Raw genomic sequence first — 21,967 nt, forward strand, 5'->3', positions numbered from 1 at the left:
GTCCCAACACAAGGCTTCTAATCGATGATCAGTGATGAGGGGGAAGCAGACCTTTTTTTCAAATATGGCTGTAATATCTGGAGGCTTTTAAATACTTAACCATTCCTTAGTTGGCATGTCTTATTCCATTTGACATTAAGCTATAGTATTTCAGACTGCAACAAAAATCCCATTAAAAGGTTACACTCGTTACCCTATTACCCTGTTGTTGAAGACAAATCAGTATTTCCATTGCAAACATTTATTTTCCAAGGACATTAGACAGAAAGCTAAATTATTGACCAAAATGTGTTTAGCGCTACTTCAACTTTGGTATGTGAGAGAACGACAAAACAAGGTTTTCAGAGAATTGACATTTAATACTGAGTGTCACATCTAATCGTAATTCAAGACCAGATCTTATTGTAAATAGATACTAGAGGTTTGCATCCTAATTACAAATTTACAGACATTGTGTGGGTTTAAGTCATAAACAGAACATTTACTAAATGTGACTTTTGTCCCTGAACAAGATAATGATTAGATATCACGGACAATGGTTACACAGGCATAGTCTCATCCACCACAGACATCACTTTACAATCATTTTCACCTTAAAGCAATCTACTTCTAATAGGAAACCTTGCATTTTCAAGATTTTTTTTTCCTGGTACTGAATTTTTTTGTTTTATATAAGACTATTCTTAATCTAAAAAGTAAAATAAAAGCTTTCATTAAGTATTCTCCTACTAATCTGTACCAGTTTTTCCATTATACTTATTTTTTGCATATGACTTCCAGTTTGAGTGCACATATTGATCCACAGACAATAGTGTGACAGGGTATGCTTTTAAGCAAAAGAATAAAGAAACAATTTACTAGAGTGCAGGAGCTAGATGGGGAAAAGCGGGGGGGGGGGGGGGGGGGGGGAGGAGAGAATAGCAAGGGTAGGAGTTAAGATATTTGCTGGGGAAGAAAAAAGCCAATCTGGTGTTTGACAACAATGCTGTGTCTCTGATTGCCCTTTGGCCCAGCTTTTCACATGCGACCCAGACCACTGTTTGGTTCTATCTTCTATGCATTTGCTTTGGAGAAAATCAATCTGGAGCAAGTCAATGACTGTCGCCAGATTTTTCACTGCTCAAAAACCAGTTTAATGCCTGGTTTGCAGCTAGGTACACACCTATATTTGCATTAAACAGACTTAATATGTGGTCTGTCTTTTTTATTGTTTAATTTGAAAAGGTAGTTACATTTAGAAAGAGGCTACTGCATCCTTGTCACCCTTTTTACCTTGATATCTGATGATCAACATACTCAAATTAGTGAAAACAATCAGGGCATTTCCAAAGTTCATTGAAGTTGTCTGGATCAGACTGTTCATTAGAGACCATGGACGTGCGCCGTCCCAGGCAGGACGGGACTGTGCAGAGGGGCTGCCAGAACGGTGTTACACCATCCACGTCCATTTTGAAGTTGGGGTCAAAGGCTTCAGTGCAGCTCATGGAAGCTGGAAAGGTTCCAGTACAAAACTAGTCTTGATACTGAATATTGCTGGGGTCAAGCACATTGGTCACAAGTAGTACTGTGGAAATTATATTTGTTGCATGAACTTTCAGTTTTAAACTGCCTACATGACATAGGGATTTCTGGTAGTAAATTGGTTTTTTGTTCTAGCAGAAAGGGCTTCAGGAGATCAAATGGTTGGAAATAAGGCATACCTTTATGGGTAGGGAGAAGTGATCACTGAAACCACTTCTCAGGTATGTGATAGATCCATGAAATCTTTTACCTGGAGTGGTTCTGCTACAGGTATATTTTGCTATAGCTTAAAAAGGGATAATAGACTTGATGTAGAAGTCATCCAATGAAGTTCCTTGGCTTTGATTGTGTAGAAATTCAGACTACGTTACCATAATGCCCCTTCCAGCCCTCAGACTATGAAAACAAGAAAGTTGTTGCCATAATAATTGAATAATGCAAATTTTGACTGCACTAATGATGAAGAGATCATTCCTTGGTGATGAATGGTTATTAGCAAAATGTTCAAACATACTGTAAATTTGAATATATCTATCATATGCAGGTCCAGGCTATTACCCTTGAGATTTTTCTGAATCACAAAATCCATCCTCGGCTCCGAATGCTGGCTGCAGTGGTTTTGCTTGAAACCAAGCCAAGTCTTCCAATACTGATGACATTAGCCGATGCTGTGCTGAAGGAACCTAGCATGCAAGTGGCAAGTTTCATCTACTCTCACCTGAGGGCCCTGGGTAGAAGCACAGCTCCAGATCTTCAAGTGATGTAAGGAAATGCTGCATCCCTTCCTTAGATGAAAAACTTGTTGCAAACTAATTGAGGCGTTAATGTGCTCACGGAATTTTTCAGGGCTTCTGCCTGCAGAATGGCTATCAGAGCATTAAGTCCCAAATTTGACAGATCTGGATATCAGTTCAGCAAGGTTTTCCGCTTCAGTATGTTTAAAGGTAAGATTCCATAGATTTTGTAGAGAAATATATGCAGGTCAATGTGTGAAAAAAATTGTACGGTATGAGAACCCAAATCTCCTGGTCTCCAAGCCAGCTGGTGAGCTGCATGTTGTTCCTCCATATTCTCCTATGTTCAGTGAAAAAAAAAAAAAAAAAAATCTCAGTCTCTCCATTTGGAGAGTGTTTAGGTCCCTCTGCGTTTTGCATTGTACGCTGCCAGCATGAAATTACCGGAGGGCTTGTGGGGCTCTAACCCTCCGTTTTCATTAGCTGGTGAGGCACATGCTCCTGTATCAAATGCCGTAGACTCAGCGGTGCTTAACAATTTCATACCATTGTTCAGCACCAAACAAACAGAAGGGACCTAAATTACTGCTGAAGCGGATTAATTTCTGCCGGTGTTGAACACCTACAACTCTTGCCGAATTCAAATGCGATGCTAAATACTCTTCACCCCAACAGTAGTGCCCGGTGAAACAGCAAACTCTGAAAAGATTCAAGTGTGGCAATTCATTGCACCCATGAGCAGTTAACTCAGGCTTATTACCTAAAGACTTTTCTTGCACCTTCCTATCAGGATTCTTCACTGGAATGAGCAGATCCACGCATGGGATCTGGAGGCTGACCAGTTACATCAGCGGGTGTTGCATAAAAACATAGTCAGAGTAGTGGGGACCAGATTAGAAGACAGCTCTCGCTGGGCTAAAATGTAGCTATTTCCTTTTTCCATGTATGTTGTTTTTCTCAGTAGAGATTTTTTAAGCCACTCACCTATGTAAATGACCGTGACAGCCTCAGTGATTTGGCATATGTAGCTTAGCTGGCAGACTAGGGAGATTTTATCTGCAAACACAGCCTCCCTACACATGCTGTTTATCTCGGAGGACTTGGATGTTTTTAGCACTTTTGTTATTCACTGCTACATGTAAAGATTCTTTTCAAAGTAATCAAACAGAAAAGGAGACACTGAAATATCTGAAATCCACCGTGCTAGGTGCACAAGTACTTTTGCCTTCTTTTTGGAGGGGGGGAGTGGTTTGAAAGACTTTTGTGGATCTTATAGTTGCCCTGCTCCTGTTTCACATTTTTATATAACCATTTAATCTGCTTTATAATAAAAATAAATATAATGCATACCACAACAACCTCAGTAATATATGATACACATGCTTGCTGCCTCAGAGAGGGAGACGGAGAGTGCCCAAAGAAATACAGCCACCAATATGTACTGTATGAGCTTTTGTACCATTTAAAATGCATTCAGGGAGAGATACATTTTCCAGTAATAACGCAGATATGTGTTTCTAGTTTTAGGTACTCGTTTTCTCCTCTTGTTTTTGCTTTTAAAATGAAGCTATCTGAATTTTTGCACGGTGTGAAAAAAAGGGTGCAGTACGCATGAGGGTAGCTGGCAGAGGGCTGTGTGAAACGGATGACTTTGTTCTGGCTGTAGCCTGGAAATACAGCACGTCAGTCAATTGCTGTTACCCCTTGGTGAACACCAATGTCAGAAATTTGGTTACCATGCATATGTAACCTTTAAACCTCTCATCCTGAAGAATAAGTAGCAAGGTCCTTCTCTCACACGTGCTAATCTTAGATTTGGGTAACTCAGTTAACTAAATGAAGTCAATCCTCTATTACACTGGTGTGGGAGGAGGATCCATCCTCCAGGTTTCTGATTTGATTTGTCTCCACTAGCCACAGATGAAATGTGTTTCCGTAAGTCCATTCTGGAGGAGTTACCATAGTGACGGCTGTAATGCAGTACCTATTTCCTTGCTAAAAACAAAAATGTGCCCTCAGCATCACAGATCTTTGTGGTGCTAGATGCTGAATTTTTAATGGCCGGCAGTAATGTCAGCTGAATCTCTCTCTAATCTGGAATCTGTCACACTTGGCCACCACAAATAGCGCTTCATGCTCTATACGCTGCTACTATAATCAAAGGGATGACCCAGGTTCTGCTCGATGCGAGGACTGACAGAATCTGCCTCTTAATATGCAGAAATTCATATAATTAAACATGTATACTAATGTTCATAGGTAGCAAAGACTGCTGTCTTTGATCACTGATTTTTCTTTCCTCTTCCTTGGGTTAAGACTTTAGTCAGAGATATGCAGGTGCCATCACACTGTCACAGTGAAGTGGCTCCAGTGCATCATCTGACCACGTCAGTAAGATTTTTCATTGGTAAATATTTTCTTAGAGCATTAGAGCTATGTAATGCCTGAGGTATGGAAAATATCCCTGCTCTCTTCAAGTCGATTAATTCTGTATAATCATTTAATCATTTATGAGCAACACTTCTTATTAAGTATCAGTAGGTACCATGGGTTATTTTTTAACTAACAGTTTTCATAGATTAGAACACACAAAAAAAAAAAACCCACCACCTTAACAAATTCACGGAAAGTACTGTGTCTTATTGTAATGTTCAGTCCACGTATCACCTATGACTGTTTTGGCTAAGCTCATCAGAGAAAAAGTATTTTTCACATTTCCAAGTCTCAAGTTAGCTTATTAGTAATGCCTCGGTCTGGCATCACTTTGCTTTCTATTTTCTATAAGATCAGCATTAAAATGTGAGCTTTTGTCATGTCTCTTTGCTATCTGTTGAAGATTCTCCACTGATTCCTCTGTGATCAGCGGGGTGGCATAAATACCTGAATTTTGATTGTAGAAGCTGTTACTGAACCACGTATGTTGTAGGTAGATAGAGCCTAGTGCTTTGGGTAGCACCAAAGCTTCATACAGCAAAAGAGTGAAGGTGATGTAATGAAATGCCAGTTCATACAGATTTAGCAGACTAAGTGGATTGCTTTTCCAACAGACTGTTTCTCAAATACATGAAGAAATTGGAATCTGTCCTGAGAAATGAGAAATCAAAATCAGTCCCGTTAATCTGATACAAAACATTTAGTGTGAAGAATAAGTGAGGGTAAATGACCCCCCATCCAGACCCCAATCTGCACACATGGATTCAAAAGAGAGTGGGAAGTTGTTGACTCACAAGTGAGATGTTTATCTGAAACACAGAGCCTGGCACTAGACAAGTAATATGGGCACGAGTATTCATAACACACTAGATTTGTGAACCAGGTGATAATACTTTCTTTAAATCTGGTCTAAATAATTTATGAGAATTTAGGCGTTCTTCTTCTGGAAAGAGGTCAAAGACTCACTCCCTCTCATAATGCTTGAAAATATATATCCTACAATTCATCAAACATTTCTCTACAGGTACTGAAATGGTTGATCTAGATCTTCCAGGGCTCTGCAGTTATCCTGGCCGTACTTGATTCCCAAAGCTGATTTCTGGTGGTGCTGGGATTTAATCAGTTTATGGTGCCTATTAACATGAGGATAGCAGAAATTTAACATAGGGACTCCTAAAATACTTCCCTCTCCTCCAACTAGTCTAGGAAGAGAAGAGAGAGGAGGGTTGGAAGAAAGGAAGCAGAACAGGGGTGCCTAAGTACCATGTCAGCCTTGTTCCTCTTGAAACCTAAGGGAACTGAGAAAAGCCTTGGGATTACTTTAACTCAGAAAAACAGGACTGTATAGACCTGTGCCAAGATCAGGAAGAATACACGACTGCGCTCTGCGCTGATTATCTGTATCAGATCATTATGGATGATAAACATAAAATAGAGAAAATAAATAGGCACAAATTATGTTTGCTCGAAGTTCACTCAATAGTTAACGATTACCTTAAGAATTAGTGCATTTCGTGTAAGGAGTTACAGCATTTGGAACTAGACGTATCAAATTGCCTCCGAGTCATTTGAGAGACCAATCTACACCTCACCATCTGTCCTTATAGGACATCTATGTCACTTTCCCTAAACTATTAGCAAAGGATGGCAGATCTGTTTCCGTTTCTGATCCCCTTTGTCAAGTTGCCCTAAATGATGTCTCATAAAAGCATTTCATGAGCTGACATTACAGAATCTGACCGGATGTAAATGATATAACAGGAGCAATTGGAAAATAGCATAACCACCATGCAATGAGCAGGGGGCTTGTAATTTTGCCCATTAATAGTTCAAAACTGCAGAATATTCTGTTTATGACTGTTTATAACATCAGTTTTATAGCTGGGTTTTCTGGCCTTTGTCATATCGTGCTGTATCAGTTGAATTATGCAATTTGTAAATTGATACAATCTGCAGACTGTGGCTTTAAAAACTAACCGTGCTGTGTTTTGCTCCCTGTTTCTCTTCAGAGCTCCTTATGAGTGGGCTGGCAGCTAAATATTTGGTTTTGAATAATGCGGGCAGCTTAATTCCAACAATGGCAGTGTCCCAGCTGCGGACACATTTCCTTGGAAGAGTGGCTGATCCCTTGGAGGTAATTGGGTCTGCCAACAATTTGCCCTCTTGTCCCTTCTTATGACCATCATCCCATTGGCATTTACACTTCTTCCCACAGGTGGGAATAGCAGTTGAAGGACTGCAGGAGATGTTTGCTAAAGGTTACTCTCCTGATGGGGACTGGGAGACTGACTATGACTTCAAGGAAATCCTGAAAACGGTAAATTCTCAGGGAAAAGAAAATCTCTAAGGTATTGCTTCCCCGAATGTTATGAAGAATCAGACTTTCTTCCTCTTCTCACACAGCTCTCTGACTGGAAGGCATTCTCCAGTGACAAACCTTTTGCATCGGGCTACCTGAAGATGTTTGGCCAGGAGTTGTTCTTTGGTGGACTTGATAAAAATGCTATCCAAAATGCATTGCAGGTATCATTTCCACAACACCCCCACCCAAGCATCAAAACCTTTAACATACTGTTTCTTTCACACATTCTCTCCCTTTTTTTTCAACTTTTTAATTCAAGAGGGGGTTTTGGCTTTAGTATTAGTCAAGGCAAATAAGGTCAAGCTTTGGTCAGGATTAGCTATAATCATCGCTGGCAGACTTTCTCCTGAGGCATAGTTAATGACGCAGATCATGATATTCAAGTTCTGCTTATTTACGCAAGTTGAATTCTGTAATTGCAGGCATGGTATGGACCTGATGAAAAAATCCCTTCGATAAGGAGAATAATCAGTAGCCTCCAAAGTGGTGTAGGGAGGCAGTGGACCAAAGCTTTACTGTCCTCTGAGATCCGTCATATTGTGCCTACCTGCACTGGGTTCCCGATGGAGACCAGCTTCTATTACTCTTCTATCACAAAAGTTGCAGGAAATGGTAACGTAGTTCAAGACGAGCAATGCAAACATGCTTGTCAGGACTGGGGGGGATTTTTAACACTTTTTTTGTGCTTTCTTTCTAATAGTTCAAGCACAGATTACACCTTCTCCAAAGTCTGATTTCAGATTCACTGAGTTCCTGAATGCCAATGTTAGGCTGCGATCCAAAATGAGTCTAAGGTAAATATTTAGTATAAAAGAATCGTATTTCCAAGTGACAGAGGCCATAAAATCTCAAGAGCTGTCTGCTGTATGAACATAATTATACCCTCATTCTACCTTTTCAGCATGGCTAAGGAGATGACCTTCGTAATGGGAATCAACACACATATGGTCCAGGCAGGGCTGGAAGCACACACCAAAATGAACGCTCACGTACCTGTGAACGTTGTTGCCACTGTCAATATGAAGGACAAAAATATCAAGATTGAAATTCCACCATGTAAAGATGAGACTAACATAATTACTGTAAGGTAAGACATAGCACTCATTATCTTTCTACGTAGCAATGCAGAGTCTTTCCAAACAAAACAGCACATTCGCTTAGGGATCTTGCCTTTGACTGGCAGCTTGGGTAACTGACAATGATCGGTGTGGTTTATTTAATTTAAATGAAATGACATGTACCAAAGCTTTGCTTGAAAATACACTTTACTTCCTGTGGTCTTCCCCTGATAACCCCCTTTAGGAATATTTTTCAGTTCTTAAGACCCATAAGCTATTTGAAACACACATGGCATAAAATTTCAATCCCAATACATATATTTGGACTGGAGACACTAGGTAAGACGTAAGCCAGCTGAATCCTATCAGTTATAACACAGAACCCATATATATTTGCATTTGATGCCTTGAAGCATAGAGGACTTGGTGTTTCTTGTGTTTTTACCTTGTTTCCCTGTGGCTGCCATTTGGTTTTCTTGCCTGTTAGGTCTGGTTGATTTATTATCAGTGCATGCAATTACAATACACTCTGGAAAACTATTGTAGCCAGATGCCAAACAAATGAAAACAGATGGAAATACAAGCACAAAGAGAGGGAGGAAACAGAAAGAGTATGTCCAAGCAATCAAAGCAGTAGACCAAAGCTTAGAAAACTTTCACACACACATGAAAAAATACTGAGAAAGACAAGCTGAAAATTCATCACAAAGGAAAAAGCGTCACTGACAAAAGAAATCAGCTATTATACAATCTGCAGAAATGTTAACAAGTTTCTGCTCTAGGAATACAGCCGTAACAAAAGAGCTCAGTCGCTCGATCCAGCTGCAATTAGCACTCATGGCTGCTGGCCCAGAGAAGCTCTGCAGGTCTCTCAGTTTAGCCACCACAGAGGCTATCATTATTCTCGCTTGCCCTTCAATGGTCACAGACCATCCTATTCGGCATCTGACATCACATCCTCATCGCTGAGATGCTTCCTCTGCTCCATAAAACGTGGCTGTAGTCAGGTTCTCCATGCAGTGGCGGGAGCGTTTCAGCAGTTCATAGAGCGTCCGTTAGCTGTGTACAAGCTGCTGGGGCGACACAGAACAAAAGTTTTGTTCACGTTCTTGTGAAGACCAAGACAGTCCGTTCCCAAGGTCATCAGGGACAGCAGGCACCTGCTCTCACTAGCTCTCACTGTTGGAGAGGGTGAGGCAGATATTAATGAACTCAATAAGGATGCCGAGCTGAAATGAGAGTACTGGATGCTGGTATGGGGTTTAGAGCCTCAAGCGGAGCTAAAAATGTTAGCAGAAGGATCCTCCCTGCGAAGCAAAATAAAAAAATATTTTCCTCGTTTGACTTAAGGGGAAATCAAATCAGACACAAAAAGGGTTAAGTGCATTGCCAGAAAACATAAAGTCAGTATCGGAGGCAGGGGATTAGAGCGGAGGAGCCCCTGAGTTCCAGCCCAAGCCCTGCGCTAGACCCTGCAGCATTATCATTTATAAAATGAAGTAGTCAGTGGGAAATGGCTCTATAATGCCAAGTGTATGAGAAAGCTAATACTCACTAGCTAACTTTTAGCACCATCAATTTTTCTCCAAAAAGTATTCCTGTTCACTGTTACAAAACAAATGGTCAGTGGAAATCACACAGAGCAATGAAACAGCAATGAAACCGCAATGAGTGCAAGTGAAGGCAAAGCAATAACTAGAGAATGTAGCGTTGAATCACATCACTGAGGAGGTCAAAGAACAAGCAAAGTAAAATCTTAAAGGTATGAAGAGAAACAAGCAGACAGGAGAGAGAGAGAAAGGATACATATCTATTCTATATAGAACGAGTCAAAACTTTTAGTTTCACATAGACTTTCTCTTCCTTTTGCATACATCCACAATAAAGAACCTATAGAATTCAATATTTTAGAGATGTTCTGACGCCTTCCCTTTTTAACTTTAAATTCCCCGTTTAAAGAAATGGCTCTAGGAAGCTGTTGCTCTTTCATTTGTTTGTGAGCTCTGTTCAAAATATTTTAGTATCGGACACTTTGTCTTGATGGTCAGTGGGTTACCGTCTATAGTATCGTGTCATTAAAGCTAGTCAGGATGTGATATTATTTTCCCCTTCATCTCTCACATCCAGACGCAGGAAGCAAAAAGTCTTCAATAGCGCTAAGTTCAGTTATATCCTGCACACCGTACAGGTTATAACCTGTCACAGCTGTGGGATTTATATAAATTTACAGGAGCTGAAGAGAAACTCAGGTGAGCAATCGCAGACTCCGACGAAAAAAATAATGAAAGCTTTGGTGATAGAGAGATTGCATTCCCAAGACAAATCGGCACGTTACAGACTCGACTTTCTTTATAGCAAAAATCAGAGCAAAATAATTAATCATACCATGGAGAGAATATATAGCATGTGTTTCAATTCAACCCTATCAAAGTTAAATTTAATTAAAAATAATAGTTATTTTTAAGGCTCTATTAACATAATTATTTAGTATACTACAGATGGCTACTTAAACATACTTTTCAACAAAATTTACAGGAAGAAGTAAAAATCAAATAAATTTCAGGGAAAATTAGAGCCCTGTGATTAAAGTATAAATATGGAGTGCTGCCAGAGAATGCACTTTGCAAATCTATCCCACATTCATAATGACAGGCTACTGGAGTATACACATAATCTTGAATAGAGCTGGTATCGCGGGGCTTTTTTGCTTGTTTTAACTGTAGGATAAGCAGAAATTGCTTCACATGGGCATCTTATTTATAAGAAGAATTATGAAATTACAGCACTCTGTGCGACATGTATACAGCACGTGTAGCAGAAAAGGCAGAAGAGCCAGCGTACGCTGTGAGCTCGCGAGGCAGCACCGTGCGTTTGGGGACAGAGAAGGGAACTAACAGGCGCTCCGAGTCTCTGTTTTTATAACACCTTTGCACCAAGGTCAGACGGATGGTGCGTAGGAAAGGCAGAAGTTTTGATTTCACCACAGCAGAAACAGAGCTAACGCTCTGGTTGGAGGGTTGTCTCTTCCTTCTCATTTATTTAGATGCGATGTCATGCTGTGCTTTAAAACCTGGAAAAATAGTTTTTCTTTTTTTTGTTGTTTTTTTTTTTGTTTTAAACAGACATCAAGCTCTTCTGTCCCCATGTTAGGGATGCGTGGAAGGCCACACTCACCGAAACATCAGCGGGCCCAACACAGCTGAATTGCTTGTCCCTTACCCCTGCAGTGAATTTGGCTTATACTATAGCACAGCTTCTTCTCTTATCCAAAAAATACACTAATACATATTGGAAAATCTCCTTTTTATTTTTTCTCCCTTGTGTGGGATCAGAGAGAACAGATTCTTTCATACCATAGCTTTAGGCCTTCTTTGTGACTGTTTTTCTTGTTAAAGCACCAGAGCTGGCTCTTGTAGCCTATTTTTACTGTGCCGTGTGATTCTGCAGACATTGACATGTGTCACCTGTGATGCAGCTACATTTGTCGGCTCTCTGCGCTCAACAGGGAGGAATCGATCCTCCACTTTCATTAGGTGGCAGGAGTAGACTATTGGCATAAAAAATACTAAAAAAAAATTGGAAAAGAAACCCCAGGGCTTTCTGCTTGGAGACCCAGCCTGCAGTTCAGTGGTCATTTGAATTATTGAATGGGATTAAAATAAAAGCCATTTCCCTTTTTGTCCCTGTGCCCAGATGAGCCATCTGAAATGCAAGTTGATTTGTATTTTCTTTTATCCCCTCAGCTTGTTAGGGAGAATATTTTATATCAGATTCCATTCTTCAAGGTTCTCCTATCACCCAGCGTGGAGCGTTGCTGTCATGTCCTTATCTAAAAAAAGAGAGAGATGGAAAAGAAAACAAAGCCCACAGGTGACACGGGTTTTATTGAGGTGTTCCACATGAAGAGCAATTGTGTGCTTTACAGTGCACACAGCACGGTAGGAGCCTTCAAGAGGAAGAGAGGGCTATCAAATGAATACAGATTCATCTTTCAAATAGGTTAGATTGGAATTGCTCAGGCTAGTACAGGGTGGACCGTATTAAAATAGAGACCATTTTGCAGACCATCTTTCCATTCACTGTCACAAAGGCCACCTCCGTCGGCAGACCACAAAAGCCCCTGGGCAAGCAGATCAACTTCGTACTTGAGAAACAGCACATGGGGAATTTTGAGCGGAATGTTAGTGCTGCTAAACAGCTAATAAGGTAGAGTTAGCGCAAGGCTTGTCGATGAGGGAAATAGGTTTTCATCTCTCAAAAGCGTTCAGCATTCAGGATGTTTCTCATAGTTATCACAGCACTGTAGCAACTTCCATGAAGAAAGTGGGGTATGGAGCCAGATGGTCAGGATATTTAGCTGTGAGAGTCTCAGTCTCATGCTGCACCTTTTATCACTCATCCTGGATCCTGACTAACACCCATAGAGTCCACAACACTGGAAACAATGTACTGAACACATTTACTTAAATAGGCTCTTAACCTTCCTACACATCTCCCTGTGATGTCTTGCCAAGCCATGGCCAACGATGAGTACCGGTGAATTTAGATCAAGCTGGAGACACTGACTTTGATGATTTCAGCCTCCTTTCTATAATTCGGCTTTCACAAAATTTGCACAGGAATCGGCATTCAGTAGCCACCAGTCCCCAAGTTATTTTTTGAAGTTACGGCACTATTTTCCCAAATATAATGTCAAAGGATATGAGAACTCGGATTAGCAGTGACCACACAGAAGATGAGGTTAAAAATTTAAAAGTCCAGAAGATCAAGATAGGAGGCTCAAAAAATTAATAATGTAAACCTCAGCCAGACTTCTAAGTGGGCTGTTCTTCAAGGTGGTAGGCATACAGAGATCCCATCAACTGCAGTGCTTTTAACCTGTACGCATGATTCGAAAAGCCTAACTGAGCTATCTGCCCCTGAGATTGGTCCATGCCTTTATTCACTCTTAGCAGTCCTTGAAAATACAACTAAGAGGAAAGATGCTGTAAATATCTGCAAAGCAATTTGCAAGCTATGATACTTGTTGCTGAGAACGTGCTACAAGGCATTATTCAGTTCTTTTCCTCAGCAGTGCTTTATCAATACAGGCTTCCTCTAATGTTTATTCTGCAGGTCTAAGACATTTGCTGTTACACGAAATATTGGGGATTTGGCTGCTAGTAAGATGACTCCAGTTCTTCTACCTGAAGCAGTGCCTGACATAATGAAAATGTCCTTCGATTCAGATTCTGCGTCAGGCGAGACTGATAACATCAGGGTAAATGATGTAGCGTCTACCTATTCTTTTTTGGGCTTTTAATCAGTGGGAAACCATTTCTTTTCTCCATAGGAAAATGTACAATTCATTTCTGACCAATGCTGCTTTGCTCAAAATAAGTCAGGTTCAGTGTAATAACACAAATAGCCCTATAGGAACATTATTTTAAAATCTGGACCGTAATACATCAGACTTGCAACACTTTTTCAAAAGCAAAAGCATTTTCTTTGGTAATTAATTTTACACTGCCATCTACAGGATAGGCCCAAAATCTTTCAAATACTTTGCAACCATTACGCAAGCATCACGTTCCTGGGGCAGCCACAAATGTTCCACAAGATGCTCCATTGCTCAACTTGTAGAGCTGAATTTAATGCTTACAAGTATCCTGATTCAAGGATGGATGGTGTGAAATCAAATGACTTCCTGTGCTACAGTTTTCCATAAAAGCCAGTACAGGCTTTCTGTGATGGGCAGCATTGCGAAAGCATCGTCGTGACAATTCATTCAGTGAAAGACTGACAGAGGTGCAAAATACACTGTCCTGTTCTGGTTTCATTGTTCTCCTGCAACTCTGAAGGGTTTTCAGATAAAATAAGAGATGAACAGAGGATGAGTACAGCACTTTCCTATGAAGAAAATAGGTAAACGTACCGTCAGTGAGAGCAGTGTCCAATATCCTGGAACAAGCAAAGTTCTTCTGCTTTGTGCCCCTGTGCTGCCCTCCTGGAAAACTCAGCACTCCACAGTTATTCTTAAATTAACAGAAACTGAAAAATGGCACTAACTGGAGCATTTCCCAGTATTATTAGAATTTCCTTTGGAAAGAAAAGATTAGCGTTAAAATTCCAGTTTTTCAGTGGTGTTCATAAAAGTTTGGAATCTTGTGAGACATGATAAACTGAGTACAAAATTAATTGCAAACCCATATTACATGTGAAACGAAAGCTTATTATTACGTGTCTTCAGCTATTTGCTTCGTTGCTCCAGGAAATCATAGTTTACATTTCATGGATTTGATTCTAATTTTAATTAATTGTAATTTGTTCTTCTGCAAGCGTTGTTCGGCACACGTAAATGACATAGTTTTGAGTGTAAATTTCTAACATCTGATATGCTTTGACCATCTAGTTGCTATAGTCTCGCATTCATGTCAGACCTGACCTGAGACAGAATTTTCGTGGACTTAGATGAAGGTTCTGTTGTTTGACCCAGTCGTAAATCAAAGGAAAGAACTCCAGTCACTCTAGAGCACACTCAGATTTATCAAGAACCTGTTAACACTGTCTAATACTCCAGGAAAACAAAATTAAATATTTGGAATTGATTTGTGATATAATTTTCCATTCTTATAGCCTGAAGCTCTTTTTACTCTGGACAGTCTAATCAAGCCATTCGGTTGGTAATTTTGTCCGATTGAAAACCAAGTTGTTATATGTCATGGCCTTCCTATCACAAATAAACTGGTTAATTTGTCCTGCAGAATACATGTAATTATGGCTGAAACAGGACTCCTAACATGCAAGTATTCCTCTCACTGTTGTCCAGTTTAACTTGTCATGTGTATTGTCTAACAGGACAGACAGTCTGCAGAAGATGTTTCATCGGGAAATTCCTTTTCCTTTGGACACTCCTCTTCCCGAAAAGAGCCATTTTTTCAGTCCATGTGCTCCAATGCAAGTACCTTTGGGATTCAAGTGTGCATTGAGAGGAAAAGCGTGCATGCGGGATTTATCAAAAACGTGCCTCTTTATTACCTAGTTGGAGAGCATGCCCTTAGGTTGAGCTTCAAGCCAGGTAAACGCAACCATGCCCAAAAAAACGAGTAATGGGTGAGTGGGTAGGAGTGCGTGTATATACACATTCATATTAGTATATGTACATCTACATCTTTCGTACCTTAAGTACGATTTAAACCACCATTAGACCTACCAGGCCTGCCAGTATTGCAGCAGGAATCCCTTTCTCCCCCACTCGTCTGAGCAGCAATTTCCCAGCTCCCAGCAATGCCACTCAGCATGGCCAGCGTCAAGCAGAGCTGATCTGTGCCTGCAGAGCGTGTCTGATGCATCCTGAATCATTGGATTTGGGATGCAAGCACAGAGCAATTGGACATGGGCAGCAGATCTGATGCAGTGTCCTGTAGCTACACTCTAAAAACCCAGACTCTAAAAGGGAATTATGGATTAACCCTGCCATGATCTAGTCCTTAATGTCTTAATCCATGATCATAAGAAGTGAAAGCACAGCAGGCCACTGAATCTAGGTCTCCTAAGCATCAATCTAATGGCCTAACCATTGGACCATTCTTTACAATTCAAGAGGTGAGCCTCAATTCCTTTCCGGTGTCTAATTCGCTGTCCCATAGTGTTATTTAGTTAAGCAAACCAATTCACTTGACTTAAATCTGCTGATCATTCAGTTTATTGACTTGAAAAGAATCTAGTATCGCGTTAATATTTGAAAATTTGGTTATTCCTATTGTGCTCTTCAGCTATTACAGAAATTTTTTAACAAAGTTGCTAAATACCAAAAATAATCAATGAGCACTTATATTTTTGATTGGGGAAGAATGGCTAAATAAACTATAGCAAAACTTGGCCTGTTCTATTATTTAGTTGCTAATACTAACAGTAATACTAATTGTTGTGCAATTTCAGTTTACACGGAGGCACCTATTGAAAAAATACAAGTCACAATTCAAGCAGGAGACCAAGCTCCTACGAAAATGGTACGTCTAGTAACATTTGAAGATCCAGAGGCACAAGTGTCTTCCAAGAAAGAAGTAATTAAAAGAGTGAAGAAAATACTTGATGATACTGATGACCAGGTACTGCTGTAAAACTCCACCTCTAGATTTGTGGGAGACATTACACAAGGCTTAGTTATTTCTATTTCTTATTTTAAGTAGCCTCCTTTGTTTAGATGGTATACAAAAATTGGAAAATAAAGACAGGCTTTTGGGTAGACAAGTCTTTCTGCAGGTCTTTTGTTTCCATTCATCTCTTCTGCAGGTGAAGGACATTGGAAAGAACAGGGCGGTTTTATAGTTTTTTCTGAAAATCCCTTGTAAGATGCAAAATAGCCATTGTGTGCCCAAAAGGTAGTCTGCTCTTTCCAAGTACTGCAACTGTAGCAAAAAGGTATGACACCTACCTACACAAATGGCCCTGAAGTAGTCACAGCTACAGCACCGTCATTACCAATATTAGTTACACGTCATTGTATGATCCACAATTTCTACACATATTCATTATCACAAAAGAGTTTGGGGTATTGATCTGCTTACGTGTGGTTTTAACACATGACTATGAGTAAGGCTGATTGTGATGTACTGCAAGAATGCCGTCAGGCCTACATCTTGTCTTCTAAAGCAGCAGAGAGATGCATACCTCTCTGTATCTGATTTTACTCACAGCCTTCTGCAGGAACACAGAACAAAAATAATTTTGTTTTCCAATGGTACCATTGACTAGGGGACAAGAAAATCCAGAAGCTCATCGTCCAGTGCCAGCAGCACCAGTGGAAGTGCGGAGAGTACAACGAGCAGCCCCTCCAGCAGCGACTCTGACAACGGAGCATCACAGGGAGGCACCCAGACAAATCTGAAAGCAAGACGGTCCAAAGTCAAAGGAAAACAATTCTACCCCTTTGGGGACAGCGACGGTAGCAGCAGTAGCAGTAGCGGCAGCAGCAGTAGCAGTAGCGGCAGCAGCAGCAGCAGCAGCAGTAGTAGCAGCAGCAAAAGCAGTAGTAGCAGCAGCAGTAGTGGTAGTAGTAGCAGCAAAAGCAGCAGTAGTAGCAGCAAAAGCAGTAGTAGCAGCAGTAGTGGTAGCAGTAGCAGCAAAAGCAGTAGGAGTAACAGTAGCAGTAGCAGCAAAAGCAGTAGTAGCAGTAGCAAAAGCAGTAGCAGTAGTAGCAGCAGCAAAGGCAGCAGCAGCGAGGACAGCAGCAGTAGCAAAGACAGCAGCAGCAGCGGCAGCAAGGGCAGCAGCGGTAGCAGCAATAGTAACAGCAAAAGCAGGAGTAACAGCGGTAAGGGCAGCAGCAGAAGCAGTAGTAGCAGCAGCAAAGGCAGCAGCGGTGGCAGCAGCAGCAGCAGCAGCAGCAGCAAAGCATCTGGTATAAAGCATAAGGCTAAGAAGCAGTCCAAGACCGCATCATTTCCACATGCCAGCGCTGCCGAAGGAGAGCAAAGAGTCCGCGAGCAGAAGCGTAAATCACAGAGCAGCAGCAGTAGCAGTGGAAGCACCAGCAGTGGCATCAGCAGCAGCAGTGAAAGCGTTGGGGCTTCCCATCGCCGCAGCAAACATGACAGACAAACTGAAACAAAACATGTCGATTCCCAATTTAACAGCCACAGTGGTTACGACGTTTCTCCGGAATGGGTAAAATTCTCTAATGCTTTGACTTGTGCTAGGAGGTGATCCTTACTGAGCTGTAGGTAATAACTTCTTTTGGAATTTTACAGGTATATCACCTTCCAAAAGTATACCGGCTCCGTTTCAGGTCTGCTCACGTCCATCGGGTAGGTCCCTAATTCAAGTGCACATTCCCTGGTGGTTGCAGTTGATATGATCAAGCATATTACTGAAGGGCTTTGGTTCGTTTCACTTGAGCGTTCCGTACTGTCCAATATCAACATTGACAATGGCCAAAATAAGCATATTGGTTACTAAAATGCTGACTATTATACTACGTCCTTCTTTTGTTGCAGCACTTGCAATCCCCAAATGTTGGTTAGGACACTTTTGGGCTAGATGCTGTACAATGCAGCCAACGTTAAGTTAATAAAGACCATGGGGTAATTACAAAACAGCATTATCGTCCAATAGGAATAGCTGCGTCCGCGGTTTTTAGGCAATCATAGCAGAATCATCATATATGTGGATTGTATCAGAAATCAGGTTTAGTATGCATTATTGCACAGAGATATTTTAAGTATATATTAGAAAGATAATAATGTTGTGGCTTTTGTAGGTGTTACCTGTAAAGTTATTATAATCCTTGCCTATGAAAGAGGAAGATGATTTACAGTGTTTTTAATTGAATTGTAATCTCTTTTTTATTTCTAAAAAATACGGATATGTTTGACCACTTATTAAGTGTCAGTTTTTATTTTCCCTAACATTAGACCTGGACAATGTGATGTTGCCATGCGCAATCACTGTTTACACAGCCTTCCTATCAGCAGAGAGGTCCGGGCGGATCCGAGGCACATTCCTACCCAACACATTTCGTGCCTGCATATGATAATAAAAATAACACTCTAGATATATCTAAGTCTGTCTGTCACCTAGAGAGGGAGGCTGATAGCTCTGTTTTTGATGTCTGCACTGTAAAACGAGAGGCCATGCCATTTTTGTTTCCTAGCACTCAGATCGGAAGGTATCAAGCAGCTCATCGTCATCTTCCTCTGAGTCGGGAAGCAGCCACAGCAACAGCAGCAGCAGTGGCAGCAGCAGCAGGAGGAGCAATCACCGCAGCGGCACCACCAGCAGCAGCAGCAGCAGCAGCCACCACCATGGAGAGGATGCTGGCCACAGCTCAAGGAGGAGCCACGTGAGCAGAGGAGTCAGCATCCACCACAGCCGCGGTTCCAGACAGACGCGCGAGGTACCGCCACCTGCGTGGTACAAAGAGCAGCCGGGCTTTGCTGGCTGCTGAGCAGCAGCTGTAGATGTGGTGGCACTCGAACCAGCTGCGGGGTTTAGGCTCAGGAAGTACGCTGCAGGTCAAGTTTGTAAATGGAAAGTCAAGTTGAGATATTTTCCCTCCACGAAAACATTTTTTTTCCAAATTCCCTTGTCTTTGAGGTTGGTTTTTTTTGCTGGTTTCTTGGGTATATTTTCCTTCATTTCTAAATGTGTTTGCAGTATGTGAAAGCCAGAGTTTGGAAATTATAAACATTTAAGGCGATGGGGTTGGAAGTCAAAGGGGAAAGAATTCTCTTTTTCCTATGAAAGCCTAAAATGCAAAATAGATTGCATTAAGGTTAAAGTGGGGAAGAAATAAGTAGGTTTTATTTAAAGATTATTTTTTTAACTTGTCGGCCTAATTATTTTAAGATGTAGACCCGAGGTCATGAGCACATGCAGAGTATAACTAAAATCAGACTCTCCACGGTCATTACTGATCAGTAAATGTAAAGTCCCATTAAGCACAGATCATCTTTATCTTTATTACACACTTAGTATCTATAATTGTACTCAGTAAAGGTATCTACATAATAATAGAACAAATAGCTCTGCAAATGCAGGCGATGTCTATGGGAACTCTGCTACTAAGGATTTCCAAATAATCAATTGGCTTGAAGTAAAATACAGTAAAATATGTTGTGAATGTGTATACTGCTATGAAGATAGCTAGTAGGTACTGTAGGCAGCTATTTGAAATATTAAAATAATGCACAAAACCTTACTGAGTGGATAAAGACAGTTTGGAAGAGTCTTGGATCCGCATCAAAACAAACGCATCTTCGAAAATTCCCGGTGGTAATGAAATAATCGAGATCCCAACCAGATTTATTCTTAAATGTTGGGGATATAGGAATACATACCACAAACTAAACAGATGAAGGACGAGGGCTTCTTCCTGCTATCAGTGCACTTAAACCGGACCGTAGGCTCTCCAGTGAATACACAGAAATACTTAAGCACAGATGGTCGGGGGTTGTTTTTCAGCGCAACTTCCTGGGAGACGTAATTCCACCTGGCATTACGATTGTGGCACAGGCAGTAAGGAGTGACAACAGAAATCAAGGTTATCAAGCTACAGCATATGTTCGTTCTGATGCTGCCAAAGTTGATGTGCAACTAGTTGTGGTTCAGCTGGCTGAAACCAATTGGAAAGCGTGTGCTGATGCTGTAGTACTGCCTCTGAAAGCACAGGTAAGCACACAGGCAGCTTCGCCCAGAGAGACATCTAAAAAGCCCAGAATTTTTTAAATAAGCCCAGAGCACCTGCTGATTAGTAGAACCCAACAGGAAAAGCATATGCATTTTGAAAGGTTTCACAAAGTTTGTGAAATTTCAGAAAATGTTCCTATCTCTCACCACTCTTTTGAATTAAAAATAAAAAATAAAAAAGTCAGCCACTTCAAAATCTGGCACGAAAAGATATTGACTTTCAAGATACATCAAAATATGACCAGTAGAAGTATAAAAAACGTTTCCAAAACTGACTGCTTCATTACTACCTATTTATTATCTGCTCTTTTCTGAGCTTGCTTGTCTGGGAATCTGGCTCATTTTCTCTATATATTCATTTCAGAAGACTCATAATTCAAATGGATTCGAAACGTTGTATTTCTTAGGATTTATATGAAAAGGTAAAAAAAGTAGAGTTGGGTAATGGGTTGATGCTTGAGAGAGCATCATAAATGAAGGAACAGGTCCTTCCTTTTCTTTTTTTTTTGCATCTCCCTGTGCTGTACTTCCCATGTACCTTTTAATACAAAAGGTCTTTGCATAACAATTTACAAATCTCTGCTTTTCGCAGCAGCAATTAACAAATTCAGCATATTTCAGTATTGAAAAAAGTGGGGTGGGGTTCAAGTCAAGAGGTATGGGAGGAGGCTAGTAGAAATTACAGTGCAGTCCTCTTCTGAAAAAAAAATACATATTGATCATGAATCCCAAGACTTGGTAACTTAAAAAATCAACGTGAAGTTGTGGGAAAGAAGAAAAACTTGCATTTTGAAATGGTCAAGGGTGGTTCTGTGTTTCTTTCCATAATTTGGGTGACTTTTTCCCTGTTTGTAAAGGCCAGACTGAGATGGGGCAAGGAGTGCCGTGACTACAGGATAGCAGCCATGGCTACCACAGGTCAACTGGCGAAGAAGCCGGCTGTGCAGCTGAAGGTGCAATGGGGAAACCTTCCATCCTGGATAAAAAAGACAAGCACAGCGTATGTAATTTGCTCTTCCCCAAGTTGTTATGTTGCATTTCCTACGCTAGTTGGCTTTATAAAAACACTGAAAGAACTGAATGAAATTTTTCAACCCAAATGTGTTTAGGGTTTGTTTTGAATAAAAAACACAAGTTCAATGGCACAAAAGCATTTTGCAAATGTGTTCCGCTTCCTCCACATGTTTCATATTAAAAGATATCCCCCAAATATTTAAGAACTTGACATGCTTAATTTTATTTTCCATATTAAGTGATTTGATATTTCAGTTCAAAATGCCTTTGTTTTGAAATGTTCTTCTATTCGGTATCAAAAAAAACCCCAACCAGTTAAAATGAGCAAAATAAAACCAATGTGTTTCCTCTGGATAAAATCAACCATTTAATTTGACCAAATGTATTATTTCTTTGACTTTTCCGTTCTTCCATTGTTTCCCTGATTTTTCAGAACTGCCAGTAGTACTCATCCTCCCACATCTGCTTGTGCTCACGTACCTGAGTTTGTCACATCTTGTTTATCTCTAGATTCATGCAATATGTTCCTGGGGCAGCGCTCGCGTTGGGCTTCTCAGAAGCACATCAGAGAAATCCATCCCATGAATTTATAGTAAGAGCAGCTGCAACATCTCCACGTACAATTGATACAGTAATTAAAGCTCCTGGGGTACGTGCCAATTTTTATGTACCTTTTG

The 21,967-nt window shown here is 40.7% G+C and overlaps 1 protein-coding gene across 1 annotated transcript in view; it reads left to right on the top strand.

Moving 5' to 3' along the window:
- LOC309672160 (vitellogenin-1-like) overlaps positions 1 to 21,967 on the top strand; it is a gene marked incomplete at its 5' end in the record, with an annotated part of 42,951 nt that overhangs the window by 12,684 nt on the left and 8,300 nt on the right. Inside the window, 17 exons of the mRNA XM_082483585.1 lie at positions 2,066 to 2,283; positions 2,368 to 2,465; positions 6,698 to 6,822; positions 6,904 to 7,005; positions 7,092 to 7,211; positions 7,473 to 7,662; positions 7,751 to 7,844; positions 7,952 to 8,137; positions 13,224 to 13,368; positions 14,946 to 15,165; positions 16,029 to 16,198; positions 16,845 to 17,756; positions 17,843 to 17,896; positions 18,742 to 18,984; positions 20,052 to 20,258; positions 21,134 to 21,276; positions 21,801 to 21,939. Of these exons, the coding sequence (XP_082339711.1) occupies positions 2,066 to 2,283; positions 2,368 to 2,465; positions 6,698 to 6,822; positions 6,904 to 7,005; positions 7,092 to 7,211; positions 7,473 to 7,662; positions 7,751 to 7,844; positions 7,952 to 8,137; positions 13,224 to 13,368; positions 14,946 to 15,165; positions 16,029 to 16,198; positions 16,845 to 17,756; positions 17,843 to 17,896; positions 18,742 to 18,984; positions 20,052 to 20,258; positions 21,134 to 21,276; positions 21,801 to 21,939 (3,366 nt within the window). The remainder of the gene's footprint in view (positions 1 to 2,065; positions 2,284 to 2,367; positions 2,466 to 6,697; positions 6,823 to 6,903; positions 7,006 to 7,091; positions 7,212 to 7,472; positions 7,663 to 7,750; positions 7,845 to 7,951; positions 8,138 to 13,223; positions 13,369 to 14,945; positions 15,166 to 16,028; positions 16,199 to 16,844; positions 17,757 to 17,842; positions 17,897 to 18,741; positions 18,985 to 20,051; positions 20,259 to 21,133; positions 21,277 to 21,800; positions 21,940 to 21,967) is intronic.

This window comes from Vanellus vanellus (assembly GCF_965231255.1).
Source record: "Vanellus vanellus genome assembly, chromosome: 5".
Classification (NCBI taxonomy): Eukaryota; Metazoa; Chordata; class Aves; order Charadriiformes; family Charadriidae; genus Vanellus; species Vanellus vanellus.